This window comes from Haliaeetus leucocephalus, unplaced genomic scaffold, assembly GCF_000737465.1.
Source record: "Haliaeetus leucocephalus isolate CR32 unplaced genomic scaffold, Haliaeetus_leucocephalus-4.0 Scaffold184, whole genome shotgun sequence".
NCBI classification, from domain to species: domain Eukaryota; kingdom Metazoa; phylum Chordata; class Aves; order Accipitriformes; family Accipitridae; genus Haliaeetus; species Haliaeetus leucocephalus.
Genome location: NW_010972620.1, coordinates 14518730 through 14533513, shown reverse-complemented (window position 1 = coordinate 14533513; position 14784 = coordinate 14518730). Strand labels below are relative to the sequence as shown.

The window sequence follows — 14784 nt, the reverse complement described above, 5'->3', positions numbered from 1 at the left end:
CGGGAGCCCGCGGGCCGGGGGTGCGCGGCCTTGGGCCGCCTGAGCCGGCGTGATTCAGCGTTTCTCAAGTAATACCTGGGTAGATTCCCCACCACCACCCACCGCCCGCCCCGGGCTCGATTTTCAGAAATCTTTCAGCCCCGAGAACGGCGCCCACGATTTTTGCTCCCCAGCCCTCCTCGTCTCCCGCATCTGCTCCTCGTCGGAAGTCTCCAGAGTCCTGACGGTGCCGCCCGCCCTGCGAGGGGGTATTTTATTTTCTGCCCGGATCCCGCAGCAGTCGCGGGGGAGAAAGCAGCAGCAGCAGCAGCAGCGCGGAGGGGCTGAGGCCTCGCCTCTCCCGGTGGCGGGAGCGTCCCCGCGGGATGCCTCCCCGGCGTGCTGAGCGCCTGCCCCTCGGGAAGGGCCGGTCCTGCGGAGGGGCTGTAAGGCGCTGTCAGCGATCGCTGCTCTTCTTACACGGAGAGATCATCTGCCCATCATCTTTGAGCACAGCCTAAACATACCAGATCTAATACAAGTGGGCTTAAGTTCCATGCAGGCACACGGTTCCAGCGGGGTTACCACCACAGCTTCTTGCAAACCTGTTCTGTCTTCACGCTCTGAGGCAACTAACTGGCACCGCATTGCACATCTGTAATTTCCCAGCAGAGCCGTCAGGGGACGTGTGACCAGGCTTGCAAAAACTGGGACCAAATTCAGTCCTGTAAGTATTCATGTTACTAGGTCCAGGGCCATAGTAATATCCTCAGAACAATAGAGAAACCTGATATAAAATGCACAGCGGCAGAGCAGGAGTGCGTCAAGAACAGAAATGTTTCTGTTTATTTAGAAAGCATTAAGATTTTAATTGAAAAATCATTGACATTTTCATAGCATCCCCTTGTACATGGATACATCACTCAATACAAGTGATGCTATGCGACCCTTTGCATTCCTGGATGCCATTTCTTAGGGTTGTTTGGTTTTAAAGAACTTGGGCAACAACAATATCACTCAGTGATTCACTTGGGTTTTCAGTCAAATTAATTACACGGTACTCTTCCCCCCTAGGGGAAAACCCAAGTTATAAAATGCCACAACTGCTGCTGTCAAACAGTTATTATATGCTAAACTAGGCTAAATTTTAACCAGCATAAAATGGGATACTTAAAGTGATCCTGTCATTTACATTATTTTAATAATGAAAACTGCATTTCAGGCAATTGTTTGGCTGAGCTAATGGTACCAGGGAGAATTCTTTGTCAGCAGGTATCCATTTCAGCTCCAAGGAAATTTACAGATATGAGTTTTCTCCTCAAAAAGCGTAGATATTTTTGAAGCCATTCCTTATTCTTGTATATGTACAGAACACTCAAACAAAGCCTTTGTGTTAAATGTGAATGCAGTTGTTGTTTCCAGCCCATTTCTGGCCAAGTGTTTTCCAAGAAGCCCTTGCAGTTGCTGCTATGCAACGCAGCTCTCCCTGATACCAATCAGCCCAGCTGCAGCTTTCCCAGAAGTGAAAGCAGCAGGGCTGTACAAGTATTTCTGAATTTTCCTGTGCCGTGCCAAGCAAGTTACAAAGATGGCTGCAGAAAGGCATTGCATAACTATTCTCTTACTTTCACTTACTCTATTTCAAGCACTTTGTGCACTTATTCTATTCAATAGGCATTTGTGTCAAACCAAAGCATATAGATGCAAATTAATTTGTAAAAATATGGATATTAGGGCAAATTTTTGCATTCCAGAAGGAAAATTCCTGCATTTTCCCATACGTACCAAGCGATGTACCAGAGAAAACAGGCACCTGGGACAGAAGCAGAGACAAGAAACCCATAGATACTTAGTAGCATAGTTAGTAAATCATTAGCGTCCACGTTTGATTTTGGCCTTGCAGAAGCCTAACTTTATTTTCCATAAAATACATGAATCTGTGTAGATACCCTAATACTTTTTCCTTCCCAATTCACCGCTTCTTTTCACCGCTTATTAAATACCTGATTGCTAGAACATTGCATGCCACTCAGAGTAGTAGCTGTACTAATCTTTATCTTGAGCTCTGAAACATCAGCTCCAAAAAAACACCCCCAAACCCCACCCACACCCCCACAAAAAATCACTTAAATGAGACACAAGAGACATGTGTGTTACTAAGGCTCTCCAACTTCTTGTAAAAACCAGACTTTCTCATATGTAAGACTGTTTGTTTTGTTTTTAAAAGAAGGGGAAAGAGAAAGAGAAGGGAAAGGACAGCCTTGTCCTGAATAGTCCCTGCCTCCCGGGAATTCACTCCATACAGGCTGAAGCTCCCCACACCTCTGGGAGCGCTTCCCCGGCTTCCCCCCCGGACAGCCCGAGAGTCGCTGGAGCCAGCCAGCCAGACCCACCACCTGGCCAAACCCGGAGGATGAGTGCAGCTTGCCACCAGATCCAGAGATGTACTCCGCCCTATGTAGATGCTTCCTACACACTTGTGAGGGTGGAAATACAGACTGTTCATACTGCAGAAGATAAACTTTTATAAGCCAGAACCTAAAATTCTCAAAAATGTACAAACTAGCAGTCAGATTATATTCATTTATAAATAAAAACATGGAATACTGTTAATTCTTGTGTGTAATTGCAGAGATTGAACGTGATGGCAGCAGCAGCAGTTCTGAGGTGAAAATGAGGTTTGATATAAATGACTTTCTGGCTTGTTAGGACAGAGGGACAACCTTGTGCATCATCCACTAAAAACCTCACAAAACGAGGGGAGCTGACACTGTCATATACCAGGAACAATGAGAAGCCTTGTGAGGCACCCTTATATGCATTTTTATTTGCTCATTCCTACAAAATGGGGAGGCGGCTCAAATTCTACAGGTAATCATTATGAAAGGACATTAGACAGTGTCTAATTAAACATATTTCTTAACAAGATGTTCTCACATTTTAAAATGGAATGGATTCTTGTTTATGGGTAAAGAGAAATCAAATCTTATATACATAGGTAAAGACAAGAATTGTTTTGTTAGTATAATGAAAATCTTAGTCTAATGCAAGAATTATCATTAGTCTAGATCTAATTATTACAAAAAGAGAAAGAATGATAATGCAGTTAAAGTACTTTTTTACAGAAAAATTCACAATAATAGTAATATTGTGGTTAAAATTGTTACACACACATGCATGTGCATGGACACTTCTTAGTTTCTATTCCTTCCCTTAGAATTTGCTCCTCTGGGCATTCAGATTAGTAGCTTCAGGCTGCTGGAGGGAATAACACCCACCAACAGTCATCAGCCACTGGCATCCTTCCGTGGGAGAAACATGATGCTAATGGTGGTGGTTTCTTCTTCCTGTCCCCAGGATCCACTTTGGGTCATTTTTATGTTTGCTAACATGCTTTTACACCTTTCTTTTTCTTCACTGGTCTGCAACTTCAGGGTACATCCAAATTTACCATCTATAGTGCCATTTACTTATGTAAGATACTATTTCTTTGATCTCTTTGTTACCCCTAAAATAATAAAATTTTATCAAGCCAGGTCTGCATTTATTTTTTTTTAAACTAAGCATCAGTGAGTTGTTTATATCCATAGGTGCTCCCGTACCCAACCTGTGCCCCATCTCTTTGTTAATGTGTAGCCCTGTAACACAGCATTGCTGTTGCTAGCAACAGGCCATAAGCTTTGCACTGAGTTTGCATGGCCTCGGGACCGAGGCTTGCCAGGCCCACTCTGTTTGAGCTTTTCCTGACCTGCCCGCAGCTTTGTTTTGCTTGGCACAGCTGTGACAGCAATTCCTTGAATTTACTGTTTGTATCATCTAATTTGTTTTACTTTCGTTTCTCTGTGCACAGTACAACTGCAGTTGTATGTAGAGAGCAGCAACAAACAGTTGTTCTAGGTGGGATGAGGTATTTCGTACTCTTACACAATGACATCATAGCGTGGAGAAATACAGGCCTGGTACAACAGCAGAGACCTTACAATGTGGAGACACAAGATGAAGGAGTGCCGGCAAGGGGCGATAAGACATTGTGTGAGTGTTATGTGGATGACGCAATACCAACAAAACAGGAGCCTAAAGCACGGTAAAAATTGTGCAAAGATGCATCAGCAGAGGCAGGAGGGGGAAATGACCCTTCCCTAGCCTATGTGTGATAACCAGGTCAGTCTATACTAGCCTGAAATATTCACCTTATCATAGATGCCTCTGGATTTGAACAAAGTAAACGCTGGGAGCTATTAGGAGCTGTTGCCACATTCTCCACAGCACAATGTAACGCATGGCACAGAGCCAGGCTGAAAAAAGCAGCTTGGTGACTCCTAAGTTTCTATTTCCCTGCCGGCAGTTGTTTCAGCTTCTTTGGCAGATTCAGACATAAGCTGAAGTTTCACTTTCTGGTTCCCATTAAATTACTCACAGATCACATGAGGACCAGAGCACATAAAAGGGAAGTAACAACAGTGAGCAGCACTCCTTTGGCTTTGAAGCTACCTTAAGACAAGTGAGCAGAGAAGGAAAACCATGGGGTAAGTGAGCAAGGCAGTCTCTGAAAGATGCTTTTTTGCTATGCCACGGGAAAATAATGCTTATTATTTACATAAATGTAAGTGGTGAGAGACTTTGGGGATCCAAACAGCAGAAAATATTTTACAGAATGTTTACTGGAAGAATCAAAATAGAATAAGGATGCTATTGAATATTGTAGCATTATTGCTTCTCCAGCAAGGGCCAGTCTCTGTGAACAGAACTGACAGTCAGAAAAAACTATGTGCATGCAGTTCAGGGATGAAATCCAGGCTGGAGCCATAGCTGGTGCCCAGCCAAATGGGTGACTGGCACTGATGCATTGAGAATTTACTTTCTGATCTCTACGACTGCAACGACCAGCAAACAGGGCAGTGCAGGTTCTGGGCTAGAGCTTGGAGCGTAAGGGCGGGGTGTAATGTTTTCTAAAGACTGTCACGCATGCACAGAGGCACACATATTGAAACAGGGCAAAGCCAAGATGTTTATGATGACTTTGGAAATTGCATTTACCAGTTATATGTTGAACTGAGCTAAACTGTATTTAATCTGCATCAGAAACCTGGTTTTGTGACATTCTTAAATATTCATTTTCCACAAATGTCTTTTCATTAATTACTCTCCACTGCTGTTTGCAGCTATGAATTGCCATGGTTCTCAGCTGAGGCAATAAAAACCAGCACACATTTCATTTTAAATGAAATGGGACTACTTAAGTGCTGCAAGCTATTCCTGCTGATTTGAGGGCCACTATCTGTTCTGTAGTATTCACCTGTAGCCAAAGGTTTCTAACAAGATAGTGATAATAACAGGAACTTACTTGCACTTCCCTTTCATGTCAGAAGAACTGTAATTACCTCACATACAGCTCTCTAGTTAGGAACTGTTGTTAATACCAATCAAAAACATCAGTGAGGCAGGGTAGATATTATTTGAGAAAGGCAAAGTAGTCTGTAAGACAACCTTATGCATTAACAGCATTTATAAATACCTTTTCTTGTCTGACCTTCCTCCAGTACCTCTGTATCAGATGGTGCAGGTGGAAACACGTATTCAGTGTCACTTTCCCCAGTGTCCTTCCCACTGTCCCAGAACCTGTAAGAATTGCTTCCCGATTCCTCCTTGATTTGCCTCCTCATAATTTTCCAGTTTTTCCACTCTGTCCTTTTTTTTTTTTTTACCCCAAAGACATCTCCTCTTTTACATGATTGTGCAGTTGAGCGGTAGCACACGTTGTACCACACAGGCTGTTAGACTCTCTAGGTTTTACAGGAGGGAGGGCAGAGAAGTCTTTCTAACGAAGAAGGATTTGACTGGGAAGCCTCAGTTATAAAAATGTGTATAATTCCTTCTTTAAGGGAGAGTGCAATATGGACTAAAGTGTCATCTCCTCTGCATTGTAAAGGTGTGTTCTTGATAGGTTGTGTGATAAAAGCTGGTCTGCACACCTACACAGGGGCACAGGCAGGCAATGGCAGGAGGTGGAACCCAAATAACACCCTGCTCTGGTGTATTGGATTTGTGTGGCAAGGTTTTGGTAGCGGGGGGGGGTGTGTTTACAGGGGTGGCTTCTGTGAGAAGCTGCTGGAAGCTTGCCCTGTGTCCAACAGAGCCAATGCCAGCCGGCTCTAAGACCGACCCGCCGCTGGCCAAGGCCGAGCCCATCAGCGATAGTGGTAGGGCCTCTGGGATAACATGTTTAAGAGGGAAAAAAAGTTGCTGGGACAGACAGAAACGGCAGCTGGAGAGAGAGTGAGAACATGTAAGAGAAACAACCCTGCAGACCCCCAGGTCAGTGCAGAAGGAGGGGGAGGAGACGCTCCAGGTGCCAGAGCAGAGATTCCCCTGCAGCCCGTGGGGAAGACCATGGTGAGGCAGGCTGTCCCCCTGCAGCCCAGGGAGGTCCACAGGGGAGGAGATCTCCACCTGCAGCCCATGGAGGACCCATGCCGGAGCAGGTGGGTGCCTGAAGGAGGCTGTGACCCCGTGGGAAGCCCGCGCTGGAGTAGGCTCCTGGCAGGACCTGCGGATCTGTGGAGAAGAGCCCACGGAGCAGGTTTTCTGGCAGGACTTGTGACCCCGTGGGGGACCCACACTGGAGCAGTGTGCTCCTGAAGGACTGCACACCATGGAAAGGACCCACACTGGAGCAGTTCGTGAAGAACTGCAGCCCGTTGGAAGGACCCACGTTGGAGAAGTTTGTGAAGGACTGTCTCCCGTGGGAGGGACTCCATGCTGGAGCAGGGGAAGAGTGTGAGGAGTCCTGCCTCTGAGGAGGATGAAGCGACAGAGACAACATGTGATGAATTGACCGTAACCCCCATTCCCTGCCCCCCTGCTCTGCTCGGGGCGGGTAGGTAGAGAGTTTGGGAGTGAAGCTGTGCCTGGGAAGAAGGGAGGGGTGGGGGGAAGGTGTTTTAAGATTTGGTTTTATTTCTCATTACCCTGCTCTGGTTGATTGGTAATAAATTGAGTTAATTTTCCCCAAGCTGAGTCTGTTTTGCCTGTGACGGTAGTTGGTGAGTGATCTCTCCTGTCCTTATCTCGACCCACCAGCCCTTTGTTATATTATTTTCTCTCCCCTGTCCAGCTGAGGCGGGAAGTGATAGAACAGCTTTGGTGGATGCCTGGCATCCAGCCAGGGTCAACCCACCACAGCCGGCGGCTCCCAGACCCGTCCCAAGAGCCATCAGCCCATCCCCATGCACATGGAGGAGCACAGAGGCACGAGGACAGGTGGGGGCTCCCCAATGCCCCAGTCAGGGACACCAGTCCCCACCCGGCCCCCCCAGGGCTGCCCGAGGGACCCTCAGCCCCATGGGCCAGGGGAACACCCAGCAGCAGGGTCCACAGGAGAGCCTTATGGTCTGAACTGCCTAGGGATATGGGACAGATCACGGGATGCAGGGAAAAGCATTTGGAAGTTGCATGAGACTTCTTATGGGATGTTTGGAGAGGGGACAAAAGGCAAGGAAACAAGGGATTCTGGGTGACTTGGGAAGGAACAAATGTTGAAAAATAGAGAGGGATAAAGGGGCATTAAGGACCAGTTGTATGTAAACAGGGTCTGGTCGGTATGCATGCGTGCGTGTCTAGGGGTGAGGCACCTGGGTAGAGAGAGGATCCCTGACCAGCTACTGGATGTCCAAAGCCAGCTTCTGGGGATCCGTGGGGTGAGTGAGTGAGTGAGTGAGTGGTCTGTACCAGAAGTGGAGTGGGGTTGCACCCTCAGGGGCCTGTATACCCAAGTGTCAGCAACTGGGGAGACTAGTGGGATTTGGGAGCCAGCTACTGGATACATCAGTATAATCATAACATAAAAATAGTGCTATGATCTAACAAACAAGGATTTACAAATGCTGGAAATTAAAAGTGAAATTTATAATCCAAACCATAAAATATACAGAGACATGGGAAAGGCAATATATCACTTTCTCTATATTTTGGGGGAAGTTTTTTATTTTATTACCTCTTTTGGGTAGGCTTCAGCAACTGTTCCCAGCATAGAAAATATGTTCCTGAGGCCCAGAGATGTGCCAGCTTTACCATAGAGCCTAGCCCTCCTCTTAGCAACAGAGCTGGTGGTCTGGATGTCAATGTAAGAGATGCCCTCATACACCAGCAAGGAGAATTGCTAAGATAACTATTGAGCAATTTAGACCTATGGCTTCCCACAGCTTTGGCTTGTTTGAAGTATTGTTGACTAGTCACACCAGGTAAGGTATTGCTTGTTTTTGAAGTACATCATGCCTGGTTTAAAAACAAGAGTAGCAAAAAGCAAATGGAGTACAAGTAAGTTTTTCTTTGATTTCTTCTAGTACCATTTCCAAGAATTCCCTGAAGAGCTCCCTGCTGCAGCTAGAATGTCATTTTACATGGACTTTGCTGAAGCAGGATGTGGATCTTGATGACCTAGAGGAAACAATAGGCGATCAGATCGAGTTTTTCATAAAATCCAATGTCACAAATTATAATCTCCTATCCTATGTATGCCACCTAAAGAATTCAAATGAGGAAGCCCTGAGAAATCTCCAAAAAGCTGAAGAAGAAGTTAAAAAAAATCATTCAGATGAAATAGCCAGGAGAAGTCTTGTTACCTGGGGGAACTATGCCTGGATCTATTACCACATGGAGAGATACGAAGAAGCTCAAGCTTATGTAAGCAAAGTGGAAAACAGCTGCAAAAAGCTTTCAAGTACTGCTCAACAGAAGATTCAGCTTCCAGAGATCTATGCTGAGCAAGGATGGGCATTATTAAAGTTTGGGGGAAAGTACTACGAGAGAGCAAAGAATTGCTTTGAAAATGCTCTGAAGAATGAACCCAATAACCCGGAATTTAATGCTGGCTATGCAATAGCAATGTATCGTTTGGAAGATTTTTCTTATAGACTATGCCAAGATTTAGGCCCGTCCCTCAAGCCCCTGGAGCGTGCAGTGGAACTGAATCCAAAGGATACTTTCATTATGGCATTACTTGCATTAAAACTTCAGGACTTAATGCGAGTTGATGAAGGGGAGAGGTACATTGAAGAAGCAATGCAGAAAACCCCCAATCTTCCTTATTTCCTGCGATATGCTGCTAAATTTTACAGAAGGAAAGGAGAAGTGGACAAGGCACTGAAGATTTTGAAAAAGGCCCTAGCAGTGACACCAAAATCTGCCTTTTTGCATCATCAACTAGGTCTCTGCTACAGAGCAAAGCTGATTCAACTGAAAAAGACTACAAGATATCCACCTCAAGAACAAGTGGACGAACTCATCCGACTTTCCATTTTTCATTTTAAAACAGTGACTGGCCAAAAGGCAAAATTTTTTACTGCCCATATTGACCTAGCAAACATGTACGCACAAGCAAAGAGGTATGAAGAAGCAGAAGAGACATTTCAGAAAGCATTTCAGATAAATATTCTAAGCTGTGTCGATAAACAACACTTCTACTATAATTATGGCAATTTTCAGCGTTTTCATATGAAATCAGAATCTGAAGCCATTAGGTATTACATAGAAGGGCTGAAAATTGAAGAAGATTCTTATCGAAGAAAACAGTGCGGAAATGCTCTGAAGAAATTGTTGGAACAGAGAATTCAGGAAGGTTTAGGTGATGCAACAGATTTTGCTACACTTGGACTAGTTCACAATCTAAATGGTGAGACACATGAAGCAATTGAGTGCTATGAGAAAGCCATTGCATTGTGTCCTGACAATGAAGAATATCTGAGTGCATTATGTGAGGTACGACTTTCCATCTCAAGCTAAAGTTCCCCAAAATCCTTCACAGCAAAAAAATCCCCAAACTGAAGGACATTTCAACAGACTCTCAAAACTTTTTTTTTTTTTTTTAAGGTTGAAGTTATAACCAGATGAAACATCTGGCGGCATCACTTTCTGGTGATAATGTAGAAACTGCAGATGATTGTTTGTTTGTTTGTTCATTCAACAACAGAGAGCATGCTTGCAAAGACTAAGTAATAGCTAAGCTAGCTTAGTTTTCAGTGCTAACGCTGATAAAAAGGTTGTGTTTAAGTGATGACCTGTAGAACATAGAACTTCTAAGCTGGAAATCAGATCTTACCTTCTACTGAAAAAAAGATAAGGGAATCATATCATACTATTTCCTTTATCTACTTGAAAGGCATGCTTATACACCAATGGAAATTCTGATGCTTTTTCAAATATTTAAAAAATGTCATCTTTTAGTGTTATTTAGAAAAAACTTTTGTTGAAGCCTTGTTCAGTTTATCACCTTGTGTGTTGTTTAACTACGAAAAATAACCACTGTTTGGCTAGTTCACTGGAATGCTTACAAAATGTGTGTTATTGTTGTGAACTACTAAAGAGCATTGCATCCATCAACTGTTGCTTCTGGTATCTCTCTGTTGACCAATCCTCATGTTAGTAGATGAGAGAACGGGAAATGGCCATTTGAAAAAGTAACAGGGGTAAAGTTTTGGTAGGATATGAAAGGGTCAGGAGATAGCCCTATTTATTTTCCCAAACTCTCAGCAAAGCTGGCTTCAGAGGTGTCTCACCAAAGAATTAAATTATGCACAAAACAACATCTGCGTAGTTTACCCAAAACCGTACGCTCAGGAACCACTACAGCAAACATCTGGAGAGGAAGGAAAGGCAGTCTTTGAGATGCCAAAGAGATGGCTATCTACGGCCATGCTTGTGAAAAAAGCCAGGGACAGAAAACACACACAAGAAATGTACTGAACTGGACATGGAAGGCAGAACGCAGCTACAGCAGAGTTGCATGAGCACTGGAGAACAGGGCAGCAGAATGCAAAGGGCATGTGGGAAAAGGGGTGGGTGCCCACAGAGTCTATGTAAATGGAAGAAAGGGCTGAAAGGACAGAGAGAACGGGTGGAGGAGGTGATTGTCTTCAGATATCCAACTAAAAGTCAGTATTCTTTACAACAGGCTGGCCTAATTCCAAGGTATTGTACCGTGGTATAATAGATGATGGTGCTCAGGGAAAAGTGATGCTGTACTTCCAAAACATTTCTGAGCTCTAGCCAGTAGTGTAGAATGAAGCAAACTGGTGACAGAGCCCATCAGTAAGGATGGGCACTTTTGTTTCCAGCCATCCTGGAGCATTTCTGCCCCTGCAACAGCAGTTCCATGTACAGACAGGATGACAGGCCTGAAGGAGTGTAAAATATGATGCCAGATCATGAAACATCAAGAAACTTCTCCCCTCTCAGCTCTCCCTCAAAGAACCTTTTATAATAACAAGCAAAAGTGATCAGGAGCTTAACTGTACACAATAGAACTGCACCGTCTTCCTGGGAAAGGGCTGGGGCAAAGTCCATCCTTGTTTTCCAGCCACCTGCCAGCCTCTCTCTTACAAACAAAGGTGGCCCTGCCTAGGGAAAGGGCAGGGAGGGAGGACAGCTGGAAGGACTGGAAGCAGGACTGACACACCACTCCTGGAAGTGGTGTGTGGTAGGAACAACAGTAGGGCTGATGTCGGGAACTGGTGACTACCTATGGTGGCGCGCTCAGCAACGTGGGCAAAAGGGTACGTCAGGCAACCTCGCTGCGTTTCTCAATCTTGAGGCTTCTAATGTCAGCATCGTTGCCGTCCAGACCCTCCTGAGGGCACGGAGGGCAGCAGGGAAAATTCGAGGAAGAGGTGGTGCAGGTTCCTGAAGCCATGGTGGCACATCCGTGCCCCCTCCCCGCCACCAGGCCCTCTCCTGCCTCTCTCCTGGAAAACAGACCTTGCAGAAATAAGGAGAAGCAATAAAGTATTTGAGAAAAATGTGAGCCTGAATTTTTATGAAGAGTCAGAGCGGCTCAATCTTCTCCACGGAGAAGAAACTGCCTGCGAGGCATAGCGATGCAAGAAATCTATTTATTGTGCCTTACCTTCCGCAGGCTCCGGAGGGTTGCGCTGGACGGCCGCGCTCCCCGGGGATGCTGTGTGCAACCCCGGCCTCCTAGCTCTTGCCTGGTGCCTCGTAAGCGAGCAGCGATGTGGTGTCCCACAGGGGGGTGCTGCCGCTCCATCGCCTGCCGTGGCGGCCACACGGGGAAAGGGCTGCGCTTGAGCTTCGCCAAGCGGGCGAAACAAAACACGCATTTTGCAGCGTCCAGGTCCAGACCAGGGCAAAACCAGAAGCACACGGAAGCCGAACAGCTCTCAGTTCGCACCCGAGTACGAATCCATCACCGGAGCCTACGCTAGCAGTGCGGGGAAAAAAGGAGTGAAGACAGCCCTTCAGGAAGCGTACATCCGTGAATCAAAAGCACCTTCTAAATTATACAGAAAACTCTACTGGAACACACCAGAATAGTCACTTAGAAGAAGGTATTCTTTACTGAGGCAATCCCAACTAAGGACTTTGTTGTGCTGACCATCAAGTACTGTTACAACTTAAACAAGCTCTTCCTTCTCACGTAAATTTGTAACCCTTTAGAAAGCAAACAAGGAATTGTTGCGGCAATATAAAATATATTCACCATATAGTAACACAGCCAACCTTTGTTTTTCTGGAGATAAATCATCATCCAAACTGGCAGAAATGTTTCAGGCTCAAAGTTTTATCTTTTTTTCTGAAAACAGGGTTGTTTTTCAACAGAAGGTACTTCACTTTTCCAATGCTGTTTTCACACAATTTCTCAAGGTACAGTTTATTAAATGTTCCAAAGCTGATCTGATAAAAATTATCACTAGAACGTAAGCAATTTCAATAGAATGATGATTTCCCCATTTCAAACCTCATGGAATAGAAACAGATGGGATAACTTCAGCAGTTGTAAGCAGTTTCACTTACACTGTATTCCTGTTCACTGCACAGAATAGAGTATTATCCCTGACAGGATTCATCTGAGGTAGGACCCGTCTGTTTCTCAGACAGATGTTACCCCAGCCAAGTCAGACCATGCTGTCCCAGGAAGCCAGACAGGCTCAGTGGTGCCGCGCTCCGTCCAAGCTCGTATCCATCAGTGGCTGTTGGAAATATGCAGTGTTAGCTGGTGAAATTGTTCACAGCTGGCCCAGGTATCTGCCTACTGCCGCACCGTGCCAGGTCAGGAAACATCCTCTGTGGAGAACAGCCTGGATATTATAATATCTGAAAAAAAGCCATTGTGGATACCATAAATCATTTTTTAAAAATGCTATAATCCAGAGGCTTCCATAATGCAGTGCCTGAAACATTTCACAAGGCAGGATGAAGATGAACTGTTCAGTTTGGGTTGTGTGGACTACGGAGTAGAAGTTTGGCGTGAGGCTTTGCAAACCTGGGTTGTATGCCCATTTCTTCCACTTGCAGGTCATTTCTTGCTACGCTTTCTTCCTTCTGTTTCTGAGCTGGGGAGATTCATGACAGAGCTGATATTTCACAGTGTGTTTTATGCACAGAAAGCATTATTCTTGTATGTAAGATTTTGTGCATTGGCTTAATTCAGAGCAGAAACACTGTTAGAAAACCCTGAAATAATTATATCATTTTCTACAAAAGGTCTGTGTATAAACCCAGTTGAATGTTTCTGCTGAAATAGATATTTAAAAGAAGAAATACTGCCTCAATTATAAGTTAAAAACAAAACAGAAAAGCCTATGAAAAAAATATCTTGAAATAAAAAAAAAATTAAAAATGCTAATAATGTAATTACACAGCATTGTTTACTAGGATAAAAATGCATATAGTATTAAGCCAACAGATTTTTATAATACGCAGTTCTGGCACAAACAACTGCTGACATGTCATGATGTGGTAAAAAAAGTAATTAAATTTTTCTAAAGTAAATGTCAGTGGTCACTTATAACTTGTTGAAATAGCTTATCTTCTTTGTAGACCACACATTCCCTACTTTTTGATATAAACTTTTGCATTAAGATCTAAAACAATATCTTCATCACTACTAATTAATAAAGCCGCCTTTTTTTTTTCCTCCCAAATGTGCATATTTTTCCTAACTCATTAAGAAATACTCATGGATAATTTTTGTCTTTTTTAATGAAAGTATGTTAAAATCAAAATTAGGGCCCAGGGCTCAATTGTCACGTATAGGTGAAAAAAGGTTATGTCATTAGTTTTAAGCAGTTTTTGCACTCCCATCTCTTAATCTGTGGTCTGTGCACGTAAGTCATGCTACTGGCTCTGACCACACTTCTGAAGCAGGACAGCATGAAATGCTTTGTTTGAGCACAGACAACGGAACTAAAACAATTTTAATGTTATATTTGAAATATGCATGAATAACAGAACTATGTGATACACATACTATTCATATATATATATAAAATACATTATACCACTATGGCTGTTCTCTTGATCTAAATCAAATTTGTGAACATCAGTCTATTTTGCTTTCCCTTCTGAGGCACAGACTGGAACAGGACACCATAAGCAACCACTGAATACACCGCGGGTGATTAACAAAACTACTAGTTCAGCATTGGTAAAAATTATTTGGAGTCTGATCAATTTGCTAATGAACAGAACACAGCTCTATGCAGCATCAAAACACAGAAGTGATTTGCATCGCAGAATGTGAAGTTCCTCCACTGCTGACAACAGTTTCACTTTGGAAATGTAGAAACATCCCATTATTTATTAAATCATCACATCAGTAATTTACCCCACAAACTACATAGAGTCTATAGCTTCCGAGAAGCAGCCAGCTGTAGTATATTCCTCACACAAGTAGCAGGAAACCATCAGCAAATTCCAGCTGTTGTGTTCCAGCCATCCAGGATAAGTGACCTGATCAGCCCTTCAGTTTGCACAAACGAGTAATTTGCACCACCTGAAGATACAGCTCCT

The 14784-nt window shown here is 44.1% G+C and overlaps 1 protein-coding gene across 4 annotated transcripts; it reads left to right on the top strand.

Moving 5' to 3' along the window:
• The first annotated feature begins 4395 nt into the window (after positions 1-4395).
• Positions 4396-10343, top strand: LOC104830182 (interferon-induced protein with tetratricopeptide repeats 5-like). 4 transcript variants are annotated; one of them, XM_010564957.1, is made up of 3 exons: positions 7163-7239; positions 7986-8219; positions 8322-10343. In XM_010564957.1, the coding sequence occupies exons 2-3, from the start codon at positions 8167-8169 to the stop codon at positions 9757-9759; spliced, it is 1491 nt and encodes a 496-aa protein (XP_010563259.1). In that variant the 5' UTR covers positions 7163-7239; positions 7986-8166; the 3' UTR covers positions 9760-10343. The 4 variants fall into 4 exon arrangements, with proteins under 4 accessions (XP_010563260.1, XP_010563257.1, XP_010563259.1 ...); XM_010564958.1 differs by lacking the exons at positions 7163-7239; positions 7986-8219 and adding an exon at positions 4396-4505; XM_010564955.1 differs by lacking the exon at positions 7986-8219 and having other exon boundaries at positions 7110-7239.
• Positions 10344-14784: the final 4441 nt, after the last annotated feature.